This window comes from Rattus norvegicus, chromosome 9 (genome assembly GCF_021556685.1).
Source record: "Rattus norvegicus strain SHRSP/BbbUtx chromosome 9, alternate assembly SHRSP_T2T, whole genome shotgun sequence".
NCBI lineage: Eukaryota > Metazoa > Chordata > Mammalia > Rodentia > Muridae > Rattus > Rattus norvegicus.
In genome coordinates, this window is record NC_141542.1 from 120,184,867 (window position 1) to 120,206,991 (window position 22,125).

A 22,125-nucleotide genomic window follows, 5' to 3' on the forward strand; every position below is an offset into this window, starting at 1 on the left:
GACACACAACTAAAGTCAAAGTCAATCAAAAGACAAAGCACAATACTGGAGGCAACACTGGCAAGGGCAAAGACTGTTTGGATACATTCCAAAACACAGGCAGCAGAGGCAATAGAGACAAAAAGGTTGCAACTCAGCACAGCAAGGAAAAGAGTGAAAAGCTGAAAAGAGAAGGGAGAAAGGGAGGAGACATCTGCAAAAGAGTTGTGGGACCAGGACGGATGTGTGATTTGTGTGGAACACAAACACTCAACAACAGTACAACCAGGCAACGCAACAATAAAGTGGAGAGGTGATCTGGGTAGATAATTGTTTGTCTGTTCGTTTGTTTGTTTTAAGAAAGAAACATAAATGGCCAACAAGTTTGAAAAAAAGTTTTCAGTATTACCAGTAATCAGAGAAGGAGAAATTCCTGCCATAGTTATATGCCACTTTACCTTGGCAAAATGGCTGTGTTGGGGGGACAGAAATCAGTCAAATGTGAGGTCCTGAGTTCAATTCCCAGCAACCACATGTTGGCTCACAACCCTCTGTAATGGGATCCGATGCCCTCTTCTGGTGTGTCTGAGGACAGCTACAGTGTACTCATATAAATATAATAATAAATAAATCTTTTTAAAAAAATGAAGCTATCAGATGACATGTCAGTTCTACAGCCCAAGGAAGACCCGCTGTAGAGTAAACGGATAAAAGAAATGGGGTGTTGTTCTGACATAAGAGTGAAGTCCTGTCATTTCCAGCAATGGTAGAGCTGGGGACATTATGCTAATTGGAGTAATCTAGACACAGTAAGCTATTCTAACAGATTCTCAGTTATATGTAGACACTAACATACTTTGTCTCCTGGAGTTTGAGAGTAGAATGATGACCATAAAGTCTGCAATGAGGGGGTTGGAGGGAGATAGAGAAAGATGAGATTGGGTACCAACCAGCGCAGAGAGAGAATTAGTAAGTTCTGGTGTTTTACAGAATAGTAGGGTAAGTATAGCTCTAAAAATTATTATGTTTCTCAAATGTGTATTGAAAGGTACACGGGTTTGCAGAGCATTCATTCAGATCTGAGCATTACATGCCCTTCTCAAGTATAAAATTATCACAATATATAACGTGTATAATATATTAATTGAATTAAAGCAAAATTTAAATATTAAATACACGTGACTTTTCTAACATGTGGTAATCTTCTGGTGCCACAAGGAACTGTCTGATGAAATCAAGAACATCCCCTGCTTGGGAAAAAGCTCATGAGATGGGGAATTACAATGATATCCAGGGAGAAAATACAGTAAAACAAGGGGGTTGGTCATTTTCTCTCCAACAAAGGAGTTACGCCAGAGAAGGATGAGATTTGGTTCAGTTCAAGGGTGTTAAAAAGTGGGGTGACTCAGAATGTACTGTTTGTCAGTGATGTTTATGAACATCTCTTTACTATGTATTTGAATGTATAAGAATCCAGGAAAATAGCTGTAAGGGATGAATCTTCTCTCCTAACCCAACTGGTCCAAAGCCCAAAAGTGAGTGTTTTGCTCAGTAGAATCAGTGAGTCATCTGGAAAGAGTAAAGACAGATAACAACTGAGGCTGTAGAGTGTTGTTGCTGGTCACTTTGTTACAGAGAAATTAATGTCAAGAGCTACATCAGAAATACATTTCAAGCGCAATAAAAATAGTTCAACTGCTGTAAAATGACGTAATTGTTGTAATCAATATAGACTTCCCCTTTTCAGGTGGAAGACCCAAGACATGTGATCTAGGGCAGAGTGTCTGTGTAGGAGGTTCACGGGATTTTCTTGCTACTTTGTGGGCCAAAGCATCTTCTCTAGTCACTGCAACCCAATTCCCACTAAACAGAAGCAACAAAGAACGAGAAGATGGAAGACGTATTTCTCCTTATAAATGAGCACAAAATTAAACTATAGCAAAATTTCTGCTAACACGGCACTTAAAGGGATCATACCCATAGTACATTAACAGCAGGGGCATCTGAGAAATGCATGCTTCAATGTTTCACTATGTATCCTACTAAAAAATATTCTGCTAAGGTGAGCAAATGGAAAAAGGGATCTAGGAGAGTTGCAATTAGCAGCCTTTGCCACAGCGACCACTGAATGCCACAGGCCAAGAAGGAGACAATACCAATTGTCACTAACTAGAGTGATCAGATTATAATTGTTGTTACATAAGGCTAACTTCCAATTGTATCCCTTTTAAAGCAGTTGCTAAACCATGAAGGGAAGGCATATATTCCACTACCCTATCACGTCTCTGTGGTCTTGACAATGTCAGTTCAATAAGAGAATAAAAGGGAGTGATGAGGCATGGCATGCTTGCTTCTACAACTAAGAAGTTGAATGATTTTCTAAACGTGTTGGGGACAGGATAGGGTGAGCCATGGGTTTGCAATCCCATCAAACTACAAGGTAAAGAATTGTATCAGAGAAGTAGAGTTTGTATCAAGTGCTTATTTGAGCCCTCAAAGCTACCTGAAGTTAACTTCTGGTCACCAATAAAGAAAACGCTCTATGAGACACATAATAGCAAGTTACAAATATCCAGTTCCACGGAGAACTCCTTTCAGTATGACAAGAGGAAAGTTATGTTTTTCTTACAAATATTTCCAATCTATTCCACCTTGGTACGGCCCCTCATCTATTTGGCCCTTCCTGTAGTAAGCACTAGAAAACTTGCATTTTTAGATGCAATCAGGGCCTGCTATGAACATCTTCATACAAATTATTTTTCCTCTGCTGGCTAGATTTCTAGGAGTAAGATGAATCATACAGTCTACAGTGGTCAAATGTTCTCAATTCTAGCATCTTTGTTTAGATACACCAATCACTTTTACTCTGTTATCTGACCTATCCGTAGAACTCCGAATACATTACCAGCATTTTCAGAACCTGAAGTAAAACTCCGTTCTTGGATGCTGTGTTATAAATTGTATCTTTATCCTTGTGGTTTGTTGATAACTTTTCCTGCCTCCCCTTGTTTTTTATAATGTATGATGTTAGAACAAAAACAGAAGCACACCAACTAAAAAACTGAAGCAAACACAGAAAAGATACACAGCCTGTGATTGCAAAGCCTTTGCAACAGCTCTGCTAAGCTGTACTTGCATTCGGTAGAAAATTTACCCCAATAATTTCAAAGTGGGAAAACTTTCTATTATGTTGGAATTTAAAAGACTGAAAATGGCCACTATTAAAAGTTTTTTCTCGTGCATTTCATGAATCCAGTGGCAATTTAAATTGTACAGAAAACAGAAAACATTTATTTCAAGTAAAATATAATTAATATAATTATATTATATAATAAACTAAAAATATTGAACCTTTATATTTTTCTACCTCCAGTTACAAAACTGCACTTGTTTTTTTTCTTATAACCTCACAATTTTTTAAACTTTTGAGACCATCTATAGTGATTCAGAATGTCCACAAAGAGGCAGAAAAATCATAGACTTACTTTGGTTTTCTATTCTTCCTTCTGTTTGTACTTTCAAAATTAGATTTCAGGAGTTCTTCATGATAAGTGGAAGTTATTACTCCAAACTTATTGACCACAGGTGACTTATAAACTGGCATAGTTACAGATCAAAAACCTAAAGGGAAATTGTAATTCTTCTCAGAACACCAACACAATACAAAATAATAAACCATGTGCAAAACTTATAAAAATGTATCAAGAAGAAAATCAGGGGAATAATTTACTTACTGGGGAATAATTTAAACTGGCTTGGGGAAACAAACCTAACACTGAGCCCAACCAATGTGTTTCCTATTCTGTTGCCGTGCAAGCTTATCAGATCACATGACTCGGAGTATTTATTATAACTTGCTTCATTTGCAAAACTACTGTGTGGTGGTTTGAGTAAAAATAGCTTCCATAAATTCATAGGGAGTGACACTATTAGGAGGTGTGGCCTTGTCGGAGTGGGTGTGGCTTTCTTTGTTGGAGGAAGTGTGTCACTAAGGGGCGGGCTTTGCGGCATCGGAAGCTCGAGCCTGGCCCTTCCTCCTGCCTGCAGATATAGACTCTCAGCTCCTTCTCCAGTACCCTGACTGCCATGTTTTCTTCTGCGGTGAAATGGACTAAATCTCTGAAACTGTAAACCAGCCCCAGTTAAATGTTTTCCCCTAAGGGTTGCCTTGGTCGTAGTCGCTTCACAACAATGGAACCCTGACTTAGACACACGGCGAGAAGAACAGAGCAGCTGGTTAGGACAATGAGCTATGCACACATTGAGGCCAGTGGGTCTGAGTCGCTGTTCCGCTTGTGATTCTTCACTGTGAGCAGAGAGTGACTCCGTCCTGAGTGCCTCAGAGAAGGGAGCATGGATTATGTCGGTTGTTCAGAATGGAGGCTTTCCACCAAATGCTGGTGACCATTCTCTTACTGGGTTTCTTTTAGCCAATTTATTAATCTTTTTTCATTCTTTGTCTTTTGACCATGTGGGAAGGTCTGCTTTCGCAGCTGTTCTAGTACCCATCCTTTATTTCCTTTTGAAAAATATCTGAGCGTGTTTTTATGAATATATCAACAAAACCAGGGCACGCCACATTTAGTGCAAAAATTACTAAAGAAGTACATTGACGGGGTTGGGGATTTGGCTCAGTGGTAGAGCACTTGCTTGCCTAGCAACCGCAAGGCCCTGGGTTCGGTCCCCAGCTCCGAAAAAAAGAAAAGAAAAAAAAAAATAAGTACATTGATCGTGTTTACACTGGGTTATTATTTTTTATTCCTAGGAGAGCTAAATTGAAAAGCTAATCCTTTGTTTCATTTAATAGTTTGACAGGATACATAAAATACACTCAAATGCAGTGACTGAAGGAATTGTTTCTGAAACTAGGCACAGTTATAAAAATAGAAGAAAGTTCCCCGGGGTCAAACAAGGAGAGAATGGACAGATGTCACTCTCGGGACCGTCCTGGGAGGGCCTGTAGGAAAGTGGCGTTTAATTTAACAATGTGTCCTTTGGTTGAGGAATGCGACCAGCTTTCGGCTGCCCTATAAGAAGCTAGAGCTCACTTATTCCCACCCTCCAGTGCCATCCTCTGCCTGTGGTTCGGGTTAGTGGAGTTAACTGGAGCCGGAGGCACAGCACAGAACTGGGGCGAAACCGAAGCGGCACTGGGGGTGATGGGACAGTATCTGGCGCAAAAAGACTCATCACGGTGAAGGTGCGGCTCGCTTCCTATCAGCCACACCTATCGAAAAGCCGAAGCAAAACCTCAAGTCAGCAGACTGGTGCTGTTTGAGGAGGACGTCATTCTGAACAAGTTTCAACTCAATGTAAAATGCAAGCCGCTCCAAGCAGAATTAATACGTTTAGCGTATGTTTTATTTAACAGCTACAGAAAGAAAAAAAATTAGGCATTTCCACCCAACCAAAAAAGACAACCAAAAAAAAAAAAAAAAAAAAAAAACCAAAAAAAACAAAAAATCTTCAAGCTCATATCAACAAGAGTATGATTTTCACAGACGCTATGAACCCCAGGGAGCTCTAAGCGCTGACACATTCATGGAACGTTGTGTATACCAAAAACGCAGCCGAAACACGCGAGTTAGAATCCGACATATTTAGATTAATTACTTTAAAGCAGTGGTTCTCAAGCTTCCTAATGCTGCCACCCTTTAACACAGTCCCTCACGCTATAGTGACCCTCAACCACAAAATTATTTCATTGCTTCTCTGTTGTAGTTTTGCCACTGTTATAATTTGTAATGTAAATATCTTTGTTTTCTGATGGTCTGAGGCGGCCCGTATGATGGAGTCGTTTGATCCAGCGGGGGTCGCACCCCACAAGTTGAGAACCTCTTGGCTTAAAGGCTCAACTGGATTGACCAGAAGAAGTACAGTACGGGGTTGGGGGAATTGGGGAGAGACGCTGTTTGAAGGCTGGGGTCTTTCTGCTGCTTTCAGGGCTTACTGACCAGCGCTTTTGCATGGGGTTTTGATAATGTATGTTTTTAAGCTTACAGAAGTTGGTGCCTAATTAGTTTAGAGCAGAAAGCAAAGCTCTACCATTCCTCACACGTCCTGTCAGATACCCCCTGCCCAGGCTCTCAGTCTTACCCAGGCGGAGGAGAAAGATCTGCCGATGGCGCCTCTCCATTTCTGGTTTTCCCTTGGCAATGCTGGAAACAGGATACAGATAGCACCAGTGTATAAACTGGATAAGCAGGACCGGCCCTGTTCTCAAACGGTTTTATCAAACTCTCAGTAAAGCTACAACTTCGAGGGCACCGGTACAGGAATTACTAGCGTTTCTGTTGATATTGCATTTTCAACACTGAGGCACTGTGTGGTATTTTGAGATTAGTTTTTCAAAGTTCTTTTTCAACTAAAGCACATATGGATACTTTCGATGATTTTAATGTTCATAGTTCTTTTCTCGTTTTGGCATAACTAGAGAAGCAAAACTCAACTATAATTTCGATAAATTTTGTTCTAACTTACGACGAACAGGCCTCGCCGGACCATTTGTGTCAAGAAAAGGTAAAAGTATTTACAGCTGAGGCAACAGTCTATAAACCTAACAATGCCAGCACGTTTTTCAAAGGCATGGAACCACAAGAATTTTCTTCCTTCTCAAACGTTTTTGGGTTTTAATGGGGTAGGGTCTTTTGTAGCCCAGGCTGGACTTTAATTCATTATGTAGTTGAGGATAAACTTGGACTTCTGGACCTACTTTCTCCACCTCCCCAGCGCTGGGATTACAGCGGTCAGTGTGGCATCTGTGACACTGGGGATGAGAACCAGTGCTTTGTACACCCAGGCAACACGGTACCCTCTTCTCTCTTGTACAGGTGAATCATATCGGGCTTGATATTCTTAAACTTCTGGGGCAAACGTATGTTCTTTCTGAGTGCACATTGTGAAAGGAAGAAATAAATATTACTCCTTAAGTTCCACCTCAATTTTAAAAAGTTCAAAACTAAGGGAATTTTGAAAGGAAGCACTAAGTTAAAAAAAAGCCAACAGGAGGAGCCTTAAAGAGTCCTCATCTGGGATGAGATTCCGTCAGACAAGCAAAGAGCTGAACAAACGCTTTTGAAAATGAAAGCTGGTGACGTTTGGCCTACAATTTGATTGATCTGACCTTGGCTGACCTTGGCTGACCGTGTGGATGAGCACTGAAGGGCATGCATTTCTTACCAAACATGCCAACCAGGTGAGGCTGTGTCTGCTCCTCAGCCATTTCTCCTCACAGCTTTATTGAGGTATGTATGATTGAGAAACCTCTATGCATTGGCGAAATAGATTTTTGATGTTCGGATATGCAGATATTGTGAAAAGACGACCATAGTTAACCAGAATACGTATCCCCTCACGCAGACTGTTTATCTGATGAGTGTATTCAAGACTTTCCCTGGCTGTTTCCACACGTACACTGCTAACTCTGGTATCTGCAGAGTTCAACCTTTCTGTCTGAGCTGCGTGCCTTCAGTTAAGAGTTCTGTGTCTACCCAAACTGTCTGGAGACTGAACCTTGAAAAGCTGTCTCCCTGGGTGAGAGCTTGCAGCTGCACAAACCTTGGTCAAAGGACACTCCCGGAAACTTGGGAGTTCTTACTTTTGATTATGGCTAGCCGTGGTCAAAAGGGGCTGAGATCTGTGTGGGTTGTCCGTTCTCGGGCAGCAAGGGCAAGATAACTTTGGTAGATGGACTCTTTCCCAGTCTCGATTAATTTTATGTAATGACTGAATAAAAGTAGCTAGAATGTGCTAGTGGGAGCAGTGTGGGGGAGGGTCAGTCGGTCTTTCTGAGAAGGCTGAACTCCTCTGCTCCTTCAGTAAGTGGAGACTTAGCATCTTGATGGGCTTTCCTTTCTACTGCAGCACCTACAGCAAACATCGGCCCATACCCCTGTGACACAGTTCTCGTTTCCGTTAACTTTGTACCCAGAAACAGGCACTGAGTTAAGCCTTTATTCCTTTCATATCAACCTCTTGTTATTTGTAGATGCTGTCTAGATTTCTAACTTTTGAGACACTGAGTGAAGAGTATACTCAGCTCGCCCATGTTTATGATACACAAAACTGCCAGATACTAAATGAACATTGTCTTATACCTCTGATTTGTGGTAATTAATTTTTTGTGATGATGGAAAACCAAAAAGAAAATTTATTTCCTTTTTTTTTTCCTTTTTTCCTTTTTTTTTTTTTTTTTTTTTTTTTTTTGGAGCTGGGGACCGAACCCAAGGGAAAATTTATTTCCTATCAAAATAATATTCAAGCACAAAAGGTTTGTAGATACTGAATTTCTTGAACATTAATTTTAGTTGTGATAGAACTTAATAGGAGAACTTATAGAAACAAACTAATGTTTTAAAACTGAATATACAGTATTTGATTTAGATAAAAGCCAAAATTGATATTTAAAGTTGATTTTAAATTTTTAAATTTCTTCTATAACTATTATGATTCCTATGTGAGATTTATTTTTACAGCGATTGTTATTAAAACAAACCATAAAAGTAATAGCGATACACTCTTTAGTCCACGCAAAGAATATTAAGAAATTAGGAATATTAAGAAACCCAGTAAAATGTAAGCCCATTGCATTCCTTGCTTGGTTTTCTGTATTATCTGCTAGTCTCACTACTATGATAAAATACCTTTAAAAATTATGGAAGGAACATACATTTATTTGGCTCACAGTCTGAAGGTACCTAGCATGGTGTGGCTAGTTTGGCCACAAGAGGGTGAGGCAGCTGGTTATACTACAAAGATATTCAGGAAGCAGATGAGATGATATCGCTTCTCAGCTCCCTGTACCTGTTGATACCGCCAAGGACTCCAGCCCAGGTAACGGTGACACTTTCTGGTTTCCTTGCAGACTCGGGTGTGTCACGTGATGTTTTTCCGAAGCTGTCTTGTGAGAGGATATTTTTGCTGGAGCAAACCTGTGGGAGGATGTTTTGCTGAGAACTAACCTGTGGTGTTTTTCTATAAGTAGCCTGGTAAAAGGGCATGTGGTGTTTTCCTAGCGTGGACGCTTGAGAGAACACATGATGTTCGGAAAATGTATAAAGATAACCCAAGAGACAGCGGGCGACGCTGCATGGTATTGGTTCGCCTTGCCGTCCTTTGCTGGTCACCATTGGGTTTTGCTGATGCTGGTCTTCACTGACAATGCTGTGTGGTATTGGTTCGCCGTGTGGTATTGGTTCGCCTTGCCGTCCTTTGCCAGTAATCATTTGTTGTGACTTCACACCGAGAAATGCACCAAAGATCTTCTGGTGGTGTTCCAGCAGCTTCTTGCTGCTCCCACAGACTCAGACTGGTTGGCAGAGCCTCTCAGTTACTTCTGGACCAAGCCGCCATTGCTGATTCGTGAATGGTGTTGTTGAGCCGCCTCTGCTGATTCGTGCGAACTGAACTGCTGATTTCCTGACAACACCAATTGGGATTGCTCCAAAGAACTATTTCTAAACAGGTCCAGATCCTCCTTTGCCCTATTAACCTTTCCTTTCCACTACCTCTGATGGGCTAGAAGGGACATTAAAGCATCTAAGAACCCTTATTAAAAGTACGTTTTGAGCCTTCCATTCGCTGCTGTATCCACGCCCATGAGTGTGCTCAGGCTGCAGAAAAGGCTTGCGTCTGGTGTCCTCTACTGTGGTAAAAAGAAGGTCTGGTTAGACCCCAATGAAACCAACGAAATTGCCTGTTCCAACTCCTGTCAGCAGATCAGGAAGCTGATCACAGATGGGCTGATCATCTGGAAGCCTGTGACTGTCCATTCCTGGGCTTGCTGCTGGAAGACCACTTTGGCCCGACAGAAGGGCAGGCATATGGGCATAGGGAAGGGGAAGGGTACTGCCAACACTCAGATGCCTGAGAAGGTGACCTGGGTGAGAAGGATTAGGATCCTGCTCCAGCTCCTCAGGAGATACTGGGAATCGAAGAAGATTGACCACCATATGTATCACAGCCTGTACCTGAAGGTCAAAGGGAATGTATTCAAAACAAGCGGATTCACACGGAGCAGATCCACAAACTGAAGGCCGACAAGGCCGGCAAGAAGCTACTGGCTGACCAGGCTGAGGCTCGCAGGTCTAAGACCAAGGAAGCACGAAAGCGCCGGGAGGACCGCCTCCAGGCCACGAAGGAAGAGATCATCAAGACTCTGTCCAAGGAGGAAGAGACCAAGAAATAAAGCTTTCCTCGTATCTGTATATAGTGGCCTGGCTGCAACCTCAATGGATCAGTCATTAAAATAAAACAAGCCTTAAAAAAAAGTAAGTTTTGAAAAATCAAAGCCTACAGGTGGTGCCCAGTGTGACTTAGGCATTATGAGTAACTCTGCTACTAATGTACTAGAGGAAAAGGTGGGTTTTGGTAGATAGCAATGTTGTCTAAGGAGGTTGGCAAAATAGCAGCTACTACTGCTGAGCGGTCTCCCTTGCCTCCAGAGGGGGTTTTTTGGGTACTGCATCATAGTTTCCACGAATACTATTTTGTAAAAGTTTAAGGGAAGGCCCGAAATTTCTCTTCTGTTAGAGAAGAATGCAGAGTTGACTATGTACTTTGAGAGTTTGCAGATAGAGGTAAAAGTGCTGGGAAAACAAAAAGAGCTGGTGGGAGGAGAACAACAGGCTTCAGGCTTGGTGTCTGAGAACGGGAATGAACTGCACGATGAAAGCAGGAAGCAAACTAGGCTGGAAGGTAAACTGCCAACCATGCCGTGCCCCACACACTCACTGTCAGATGCCTCGAGCACCTCGGTGAGACACGGGGCCTGGAAGAGCAGGAGGCGGGACAAACGTGTTCTGCCAAGTGCTCTATTGGGGGTTTGCTGTGGGCCTACACAGGCACCTTCAGCCTTGCCAGTCCTTCTGCAGCATATGCCTGCGAATGGTGGTATTCCTGCCTACGATGAGCTGACCTGATGTCCGACAGAAATGCTAGCTCTCGGGGCTGGGGATTTAGCTCAGTGGTAGAGCGCTTGCCTAGCAAGCGCAAGGCCCTGGGTTCGGTCCCCAGCTCCGAAAAAAAGGACCAAAAAAAAAAAAAAAAAAAAAAAAAGAAATGCTAGCTCTCAAGCATGTTAAAGAGGCTGTGGTACTGTATGGGTTGCACTCTCCGTTTGTTAAAGAAATGCTAAATAACTGGGCCACACAGCATGGGGTTATCCCCCAAGACTGGAAGGGATTGGTGTCAGCTGTGCTAGAAGCTGGACAGCGATTACAGTGGTTATTGGGGTGGAGGCACAAAGCCACAAAAAATTTAGAACAGTGAAATGTAGTGGTGGGGGCTTAAATGTTACTAAAGAACAGCAGCTTGGGGAAGACCATTATGCTGACTGACAAGAAGACTATCCCGTGGCAGCTTTAAGAACTTGGGGTATGATTGAGGAGCCCGGGGGAAAGAAATCTATTTCATTAATAAGATAATACAAGGCTCCAGAGAAGCCTTTACAGAATTCTTACAGGAGTTGGGTTCAGCTGTGAATAGACCCTGAAACAAGATAGTCATTGATAGAAATACTGGTGTTTGAAAAAGCAAATACTGAATGCAAGAGGGTTTTCAGATCATTGAAAGCATGAGGAGCCCCAGTAGATGAATGGATAAGGAAAGAACTAGTATTGGTTCTCGGAAGCATAATGCCAAGATCATAGGGCAAATCATAGCTGGAAATTTCAGGATTCAAAGTGCCCAATGCTCTAATTGTGAAGAATTTAGTCATTTCCAAAGAAATTGTAAAGCTAGAAGATTCACAGCTCAAAACAGCAGGTACATTGGCTCCAGAGAATATGGTATTCGTAGAAGAGAACAAACAGGTTCTGGTGAGCCACAGAGCTTTCAGGGAACTGTAGCCACTGTGGAAAGGGAAAACATTGGTCAAAGGATTGTCAGTTCAAGAGAAACATAGGAGGTAACCTCTGACCATCGGGAAACAAACTGAGGGGCCTGTCAGCTCGAGGCCCCACAGCTAACAATGTGAGCCATTTCCTTTGGTTAGCCAGGTCATACCAAGCAGGCAGGAAAATCAAAGCTAAGCGTTTTCTATCTTCTACGTGCTACAGAAGGAAGTGCAGCTCTGGAGTTGGCTACGCCTCTTACGTTATCCCCAAAAGTTGAATGTTACAAGTTAGACCACAGGTGTGTATGGTTCCTTACCTTCAGGGACAGGGAGAGTAATCTTGGGAAGAAGTGCATAAACTTCTTAAGAATTTATTGTGCATCCAGCTGCATTAGATGGGGACAGCTAGGAAGAAATAAAAATCATGGCATAGTGGAAAGGGGGATTCGAATTGATGCAAGGGAGAGAATTTCTTGACTGCTCTTGTTTCCTTACATCAAGGGCAAGGCTGCTATGGTAGAAAGAACAAGGGCTTTTGGGAGTGTTGGGAAATGTGTCTCCTGAAAAACAGTGATTAACGATCGGAGACCTGCATTAGTGGTACGAAGGAATGGTGTTGACATAGAAGGTTTGGTAGATACAGGAGCTGATGTTAATGTAATTTCCCAAAATTTGTGGGATCCAGATTGGCCACTTCAGAAGGTTTGCACACAACTTAAACAGAATTGGTAAATTACTACGCATAAGACAATAGTGTCCGATGGATTACTTATGTGGGACCAAAAGGGCAGACACGGAAATTGAAATATTGTATGGCTGATGTAACCATAAATTTATGGGAAACAATGGGGAACGCAAAGTAAAAGTCCTGCAATTCCAAAGACAGCAAATGAGGAAGTTAGGGGTGATGGGGTAGATTCCCCTGGGGAAGGTATTGATATGGGTGAACAAGAACAACCACGAGCTGTGTGGTTACCTAAAGACAGGACATCATAGGGATTGAGTTTCCAAATTTATAAAAGGGGCCACTGATGATGTACCAACAGCCTTGCCCCTGAGTGGCTATCAAACATACCTGGATTGCAAGAGTCCTGGGCCATAACAAAAGAAAAGTCACAGGCATTTGAACAACTGGTACGAGAGAAACTGGAGGCTCGACATACAGAAGAGTCTACCAGCCCACAGAATTCCCCTGCGTTTGTTGTAAGGAAGAAATCAGGAAAACGGAGGGTGAAAATGGATTTAAGAGGTAGGTAAGGTAATTCAATGGGTCATGTACAGCCTGGACTTCCTTTACATCTTTATACCAAGATCATGGTCTATAGTAATAACTGATTTGAAAGATTACTTTTTCACAATACCCTTGCATGAGCAGGATAGGGAAGGTTTGCTTTCTCAGTACCTACTTTGAATAATAGTCATCCACCAAAGAGATGCTACTGGAAGGTGCTTCCACAGGGAATGTTAAATAGTCCAACTTTATGCCAGTATTTTGTGTAACAATCATTAGAAATAGTCCAAAAGCAATTTCTTCAAACTGTCATTTATATGCTATATAGATGACAGTCTGTTGGCTGACTCTGAAGAAGACATTTTAGAGAATGTGTTGAAAGTAACACGAATAATTCTGCCATGTTGGGAGTTATAGATTGCTCCAAAACAAAGTACAAAGAGGAGAGTCACTTAGTTTTTGGATTATAAAATCAATCAACAAAGAAGTCAGTCACAAAAGGTACAAATTTTTAAGGACCAGTTGGAAACTCTTAATGATTTTCAAAATTTAGTGGGAGATATTAACTGACTGAGGTCTACAATTGTATTAAGTACAATTGTATTGAGTACAAATGAGTTAAATAATTTATTTCAAACATTACAAGGAGATTCAGTTTTAAACAGTCCAAGATGTCTAATAGCTGAAGCAGAAAAAGAAATCTTGTAGAACAAAGACCACAAGATGCATATATGAATTTAATTGATCCCAAACTTGCTTGTATTTTGGTCATTTTGCCTTCAATTCATTCTCCTACTGGACTTATTATGCAAAGAGAAGATAGCATTATGAAATGGATTTTTCTTAACTTATAAACAAAATAAAAATTGAAGACATATATAGAAAAGATTCCTGAATTAATTATAAGAGGTAGAATAACATTACATCAATTAACACAAACAGAGCTGGCCAAACGCTGAGGTTATGTCATTATGGGTGATCAATAAACACTGCCAAAGAGCTTGTAGTAATTACTTGGGTGAAATCAATAACAAATATTCAAAAAACAAATGTATACAGTTTATGAAAAGAACTAATTGGGTTCTTCCTGGTATAGTAAAGAGAACACCAGTTCCGGAGGCACCAACATTCTATATGGATGCAAACAAGATGGGGGTGGCAGGTTATAAAGCAGATAAAATAAGCGAGGTGACCAAAAGTCCATATACATCAGTTCAAAACTCAGAATTGTATGCAGTCCTTATGGTATTATTAGATTACCTTGAATCTCTTAATATAATCATTGATTCTCTTCTGAATGTGTACCTGATAACTCAGAATTAACTTTATTGTTTATACAGTTGCAACAGGCCGTCAGAAGTAGAAACCATCCATTATACATGACTCATATACAGGCTCATGCAGGTTTTCCCAGTCTATCAGCTCAAGGAAATGAGGAAATTGACCAATTACTAAAAGGAAATGTGTTGAAAGCCTCACAATTTCATGAGAAAGATCATGTTAACGGGGAAATTTTCCATCACTTGGCAACAAGCCAAAGAAATGATTAAAAATGTCCTATGTATTCTCTGTACACTGAACTCCTTTGCCTGCTGGCAGTGACCCTGGGGGTACCAAAAGAAGTGACATCTGGCAGAAGGATGTTTTCTGTCTTGCAGGATTTGAAAAGCCGAGGTACATACACCATACCACTGACATGCGCTCAGGGTTTCAATGGGCTACTGCTTTTAGTCCCAAAAAGGCTGATTGTGTAATTACACATTAATTGGAAATAATGACAATTATGGGGATACCTGCACAAGCTAAACCTGGTAATGTTCCCACATATGTATCCAATAAGATGAAGCAATTCTTCACATATTACAATATAAAGCATGTTATTGGTATAACACACAATCCCACAGAACATGTGGTTATAGGAGAGCCAATCGTATCTTAAAAGAGATGCCTATTAAACAAAAGGGGAGAGTAAAACCCCCGAGGAACAGACTAAATAAAGCATTGTTGACTCTCAGTTTCCTTAAAGTTGGTAAAAGAGGAACAGCAGCAGCTGAGAGACACTGGGTTATCAAAAAACTGAGGAACCTGACCAACCAACATACTATAGAGCTGTATTGATGTTAGAATGGAAACTGTATTAGTCTCAAGATGGGGACATGGTTATGCTCATGTATCTACAGGGAATGAATGGTTGCCAGGGGCTGGAGAGATGGCTCAGTGGTTAAGAGCACTGACTGCTCTTCCAGAGGTTCTGAGTTCTGTTCCCAGCAACCACATGGTGGCTCACAGCCATGTGTAATGGGATCTGACGCCCTCTTCTGGTGTGTCTGAAGACAGCCACAGTATGTTCATATACATAAAGTAAATAAATCTTTAATATATATAATACATATTATATATATATTAAAATTTACCAACAAAACTTACAAAGATTAGATCTGGCCAGGGAGAAACTCTTATCAGCAGAAACACGAATGTCTTCACAGAGCAAACGGCCCAGGTGATTTACTCTCACAGACTGTCTCGGTTACTGATCTCTCCAGGATAGGAATGGAAATCAACTTCAAAGGGGCTAGCCCAAGTTGTCAATCGCACAGAGACTTGACAGGCAATACATAAAATGAACAGACAACACAGATTCTAGACAGGTAACACAGTGACTGGACAGACAACTCTGACACGCTAAATAATGAAGAAACTGGACAATAAATGCGATAACTAGCTTTTTCTTTCTTTTCTAACTATTTTTCCCCTCAGGCCCCAAACAGGAATTCTTTGTTCCAGTTCATCAGGAAGCAATTACATAAGAAGATGACTGTCCTGATCCCTTACACTGGGGTGGATGGTTTGGGTCGTTTGCTGTGTTGTGGCTGTTATCACCTAAAATGGTAGATTATTTTTCTTAATTACTGTATATTGGTAGAAACTTAAGGTTGTTTTGCCTAATTATGTAGTGACAGAAATTTAAGGCTGTTTTTGTTAGAATATTGTTTGCCTATATTGTACGTAAGCTATTTGTTTAAGGTGTGATATAAAGTTCTAGCTTTATGATTCTTACCACTGTTTCTATTGTGTATGAGTTGATATTGTTAGATAAAAGGACAGTTTTTTAAACAGAAAACGGGATATGAAGTGGAAATTCCTGGTTTCTTTGGAGACTTGGTTGAGTCGTGTGAAGTTTTTCTGGAAACTTCATATGAGAGGATGTTCAGCTGAGAACAGCTGTGTTTTTCTGGAAGCAGCAGCCTGGTAAAAGGGCATGTGATGTTTTCCTGGAGTGGACACTTTGAGAGAACACGTGATGTTTAGAAAGTGTATAAATATAACCCAGGAGACGGCGGGCAACACTGTGTGGTATCGGTGGGTGACGCTGTGTGGTATCGGTGGGTGACACTGTGTGGTATCGGTGGGTGACGCTGTGTGGTATCGGTGGGTGGTGCTGTGTGGTATCGGTGTGGTATCGGTGTGCCTTACCATTTTTTGCTGGCCATCACTGGGCTTTGCTGGCCTTAGTCTCTGCTGACTCTACTCTATGGCACTGGCTCACCTTGACGTTTGTTGCTGGTCATGGTTTGTTGTGACCTCATAGAGAGACGCATTCTAAGGAATTTCTGGTAGTGTTCTGGTGGCTTCTGGGGCGACCTGCCATTGCTGATTTGTGAAGAGAGTTTGTGAGTGGATCGAGCTGGCTCTGCTGATTTGTGTGAACTGAACGGCTGGTTCCTGACAATGCTGGTTGGGATTGCTCCAAAGAACTATTTCTAAACAGGTCCAGATCCTCCCTTGCCCTATTAACCTTTCCTTTCTACCTCTGGTGGTAGGCTACAAGGGACGTTAAAGTGATTAAGAACCCTTATTAAAAATGGGTTTTGATTTAACAAGCAGGTAGGCCCAAGTGGGGATGCTTCCATCCCACTTAGAAGGGAGAACAAAATAGTCATGAGAGGCACAAAAGGAGGGAGGGACCTGGGCTAGAGAGGAGAGAGGGAGGAGAAATGGGGAACAGGATCAGATATGGACTGGGGGAACAGCAGAGAAGCCCAGAGGGCCAGGAGAATCAATGGAAATATGCAGCCTCTGGGGGTTGGAAGAGGGGGACCCTCTAGAAAGTCCCAGAGACCCAGGAGGCGAGAGACTCTTAGGACTAAATGGAGGTGACCTTAGCCAAAATGCCCAACAGTGGGGGGAGGGAACTTCAAGAGTCCACCTCCAGTAGATAGTGAGGGCTTCGAATGGAGGGACTGGGTTACTAACCCACAGTCAAAATTTCTGACTCAGGGCTTTTGGATGGGGAGAGCTTGGAGGAAGGTGTAGCAAACGAGAGGCCCCCATATTTAACTTAGAATGGCTTATGAATTAGGATGCGCACCCAGTGATTGTGTTACCTGTTGATTGTACACTATGTTTGTGTGTTTTCCTTCACAGGGCAACTTAGCTGGGTTCCAGAGAGAAAGATACAGCGGCAGAGCGTGGGTTTGTGAGAAGTACATCCCAGCTAGCCATGTGAATTTGGATGCATGGGACTGGCGTGGCGGCAACCCACCAGGGGAACTTAGTGAGTGAGTCAGGTGGAGAGATTTCGGAGCGCCAGGTCAGAGAGTCTCCACAAGATGAGGGAAGTCTGGTGCCTTGCTAACGGTGGTAGCATGGTGGTTTTTTTTTTTACTATTTCACACAACAGATGACGTCCAACGTGGCAGGCAAGAATCCGCTAGAAATGTAAGATTCTTAGCCTTTAGTTAGAAATCTAGTTAGAGGGGTTGGGGATTTAGCCCAGTGGTAGAGCGCTTGCCTAGGAAGTGCAAGGCCCTGGGTTCGGTCCCCAGCTCCGAAAAAAAGAACCAAAAAAAAAAAAAAGAAATCTAGTTAGAAAGTTTGGCTAGAGGGGTAGAGTTGAGTCACTTGTTGACTCAAGGCGGGAACCTTGAAACAGAGGGGGGGGGGGGCCTGAGGTCCCCCGCTGTGAAAAGAGACAAGATGGCTGCTCTGAGTCAGAGAGCTCGGGAATGGAAGCTGCCTACTCATTGGAGCAGGTACTGATTGAACGATGAATTCATAAAATTGGTATTATTTGCTTTTAGGATAGATTTATATACAGATTTTGTCCAAATCACGTGGGGAATTTCACCTGTGGTTCGGAACTAAGATAGAGAAAATTAGTCACTGACGCCAAGTAGAGAGCAGTGATAATTTGCCTGCTAATGAGAAGGTCTCAATAAAGAGAAGTCTGTGGCTCCAGGCAGAGAGCACAACAGGTAGACGGTATGTTGAAGTCTACAGGAAACTTTTACTCTTTGTGCGCTCTCTGGGAATGTTGGATTAATTTCCTGACATGACAGAATAGAAAAAAACCCAAGAATAGGCTCACACAGCGTTTAGTTTAGTTTAGTTCGGGATTACTTTAATTTTCAAAATGGGTGTGATTTTGAGTTTTGTGGTTATATTATTCCTCTGGGAGAGAGGTCAAGCTAAAGGTTTTTCTGGTTACTGGCTCAAGGACATGCCATTTTGGGAGAAAGGCTTTGTCTTGGTGTTTTACCAAGTGATTAGTGTCTACACACTTTACAGAGTTACATGGATCAAATATGACGAAGGGAGACCCCCTGAAGACTAGATTCCAGAGACTCAAACAAAACAGATATCTTGATGATACTTAATTTTGTTTTGAGATTTGTATATTACAGAATGCACAGCTTTGGTGAGATCCATCGTCAGATGTGCTGAACTGACCTGCTTGAACTCCTGATCTCAGGGACTTTCAGCCAGATCCAGTCAGGACAGACATCAGAGACATCATTGGTGTGGCCTTTTTAAGGCCTAACAACTCCCCATTTTCCCTCCCTTCCGCACCCCCACCCTTGTCAAAGATATCTCAATGCCCATATACTACTGGAAGTAGCTATGAGAGTCATCGCCCTGGTTCCCTGGACTTGTGGGGGCTAGAGGTGGTTATTGTAAGGATGTCTTTCTGGGGGATTTAGAAATGGTCATAATTTAACAGGCAGGAAATAGCTAGAATTGATTGTGTGGCCATCATCTCATTTTGTAGCTGAGTTGATGTTATAATTTCTCACACTGGTACAGAATTCGTTTTAATGCAAAATCAGGGTTTTTATTGGCATAAATTTCCTCTACTGTCTCAAAAATGTTTAGAGTACAAGGCTTGGGCCCAGTCCTTCTATGAATGCCATTACAAACTGAGCTGAGCTGATTAAGCATAGGAGTTAAGGGCCAGATAGCAAATTCATGGCTCTGAGTTAATAATTACTTGGGTGTTTGCGAGATATTTCTATTAGAAATAGCTGAGGGTAGTTAATGGACAACAGTCTGGTTACTTTACATAGGTAGATAGCTTTCAGAAACGTCAGAACTCCACAGGATGTGACATTTGATGTTCTTTACTCGATTTGTTGAGACATATCTGCTCCCGACTGCTCCCCATTTGTGGATTCCGAGAAGCAGCTGAGCCTCTCTACCTCCAGGTCAGGTTGTACATTGTGGCTGGGTGCCCACTGGGCAGAAACTGCCTATTTATCCAAAAACCTGTACTGTTCTTGAGAGGACACAAGTTACAGGGTAGGACAGCTTGGTTCTGCCGAGACAGAATGAGCCATTCCTTAATAATTCCTGTTTCATGAAGTCTGTCAGATGATCCAGGCCAGAAGGCTGGAGACTGAGGCTCCAACTTCCTGACAACACACGGGCTGTATAGGTGGGCAGAGGTTTCTACGACGTCTCAGTTCTGGGAGCTGTGTTAGGCTTCCTGTATTTTCAGATAATATTGATCGTTCTCAGATGGATTTCTGATGGGGTTGAAAGACTAATTATAATCTCATAGCCCACCCAGGTTATTTAACATTGAGGAGACATATTTAATTGGATAGTTTTCAGATAGTATACAAGCTAGCCAGGACACAACAAAAAAAAAAAAAAATGGTGGACTGGGTGTTAGGTGTGTTTTGTACTTTGTAAGTTACAGAATGGTGATAGTTGTGCTCAGCTTACATTAGAGAGGAAAGTTCTTTTTTAATTGGACAGACAGAAAGGGTGAAATGTGGCAGGAACTTCTCCTAATGAATAAAGATTCCAGGGGACCAATCTCTGGCCTAGGAGTAGGCAGGACTTTCAGGTCAGAGAGGGGAAGAGAAGAGGCAGGAAAAGGGAACTTGCTTTTGGACAGGGACAAAAATGTAGCTAACAAGAGGCCTGCGGATGCCCCAGATTCGCCACCAGAGGAGTTATACTTAATATAACATGCAAAATCACGATGCTGGGTTGCTGAGATGATGTGCCTAACCCTCTTGAGGTCCCAGGGAAGGGGGGGGTGCCTGGTGGGGGAGGGGAGAGGGGAAGCACCCTCTAGGAGGCAAAGGGGAGGAGGAATGGGATGAGAAACTGTGAGAGTGAACTGAGAGGCGGGGCAATGGCTGGAATGTAAATAAAGTATTTTTTTTTAAAGTAGGTTCTGAAAAATCAAAGCCTACACGGTGCTGCCTGCGTGCACCTTTCCACCTCAGTTAGCCTGGCTGGAAAGTCCACACGGACATGCCCGAGCTTAGTTACTGAGGGGCACTAAGAGCCTTTAGTTAACGATCGTGATAAAGCCGTGAAGGTCATTTGTCACGTTGAGAAGGTGGATGTTTAAATTCATGTTTGCTCTGTGTGCACACGTGGCGTTCCTGCTTAGTGGTTTTATATTTCAAGAACAGTTTTAAGTTCAGAACAAAAATGAGAAGAGAGCACAGAGTCCGATCCGGATCCTTATTCCATACTGGTACCGCCCATCCCTCTATCCACATCCCCTGTAGGAGACTCTTAGTTACAATGTGAATCAACGGTGACGCATCGGAGTCGCCCAGTCCATCGATGACACTCAAGTCACTCGAGCTGTACATTTCAGGAGTCTGGTGAATGCTGTCTGACACAGTGCGCATGCTCTGTTGCCACTCTGTTACCAGTCCTCCGTGCTCAGCTCGCTGGTCCATTCTCTCTCATCCTTCTCCTCTACACCTGAAATGTTTGTTCTCTGAGGTTTCTTTCGCTTTGTCCATCTGGAACCACGCAGCGTAGTCTCTGAAGATTTCTTTCGATTAGTAATATTCGGCCAAGGCTCTTCCTCACCGTTTCACAGCGTCGGACAGTGCTGTCCTTCTTCAGTGCCGGCTAATATTCCGTTATGTGGATGTACAAGTTGCCTTTTCTATATCTACTGAAGGACAGCTTTGTGGCTTCCAACATTTTACAATTATAAAAAAAGGCTATTATCAGCACACGTGTACAGGTATTTCCGGGGACTTACATTTGGAACTTGTATATAGGTAAATACCAAAGTGTATGAAGGTTGGGTTGTCAGTGTGCGATGTGTTTTGCTTTCTAAGAAACTTCTAAGTTGTCTTCACTGTGACAGTACCATTTTTATTTCCTAATCAACTGATGAGAGTCCTTGTTCACGGTCTCATCCATTTTTACGTTGTCAGTGTCTGAGTGTCGTCCATTCTGATGAATGTATAGTATAGTCATGTTTGTTTTTTTCAATATCCAAAGTTGGGGTTTGAGGGGGTTTTGTTTTGTTTTGTTTTGTTTTTTAATAACAGTAAGATCCAGAGTTAGTTTTTACAGCCATAGCTGGCCCTTTGACCTCTAGCGTGCTTGAACTCCAGGCCCTTGGAGTGGACATTAGTTTTTGTGTGGCCGTGTGAGGTTGCCAGGGCCTTGTCAAAATGTACCTCTTGACCCTTTAGAGGAGCACAGTGCCACAGCCCTTGGGCGACCAGGGCGGTCAAAGGTGAGGCTCTTATCTGAAGCCTTGGGACTTCGACTTTGGGTGCAGCAGTGCATACGGCTTTAGCTTCGGAGTTTCCAGAATCTGCGTCATCTGTGACGCCCACAACCACAGCTGTTCTGTTCTCTCAGCTTGGGAGCTTTGTCTTTCGGAGATCTGGGACAGGGACAGAGCCGGCCGACTAGGGTGATTCATAATAAGTAATCTTTTCACTGCAACTCGATGGAAGGTGGAGCTGGATGACCTGGCCAGAATCCCGCAGTTTGGCTCGCGGCTGCTGGTGGATTGTCCTGATTCTTG

General features: G+C 42.4%; 1 protein-coding gene and 1 pseudogene across 9 annotated transcripts in view; one reads left to right on the top strand and one right to left on the bottom strand.

Moving 5' to 3' along the window:
* The window catches only part of Tmem232 (transmembrane protein 232), a 255,084-nt gene that overhangs the window by 211,308 nt on the left and 21,651 nt on the right, over positions 1-22,125 (bottom strand). For 3 of the 8 annotated variants that reach the window (XR_015628864.1, XR_015628865.1, XM_087567423.1), the window contains one exon: positions 3,465-3,600. The exons of 2 other annotated variants lie outside the window; for them this stretch is intronic. Coding sequence is in view for 2 of the 6 variants with exons in the window: in XM_087567423.1 (XP_087423549.1) it covers positions 3,465-3,583 (119 nt within the window). In the remaining 4 variants the exon portion in view is untranslated. 8 annotated transcript variants of the gene reach the window in all.
* On the top strand, positions 8,191-10,165 carry LOC134480619 (large ribosomal subunit protein eL19-like; annotated as a pseudogene). The gene has a single exon (XR_015629812.1). The product of XR_015629812.1 is annotated as a large ribosomal subunit protein eL19-like (transcript).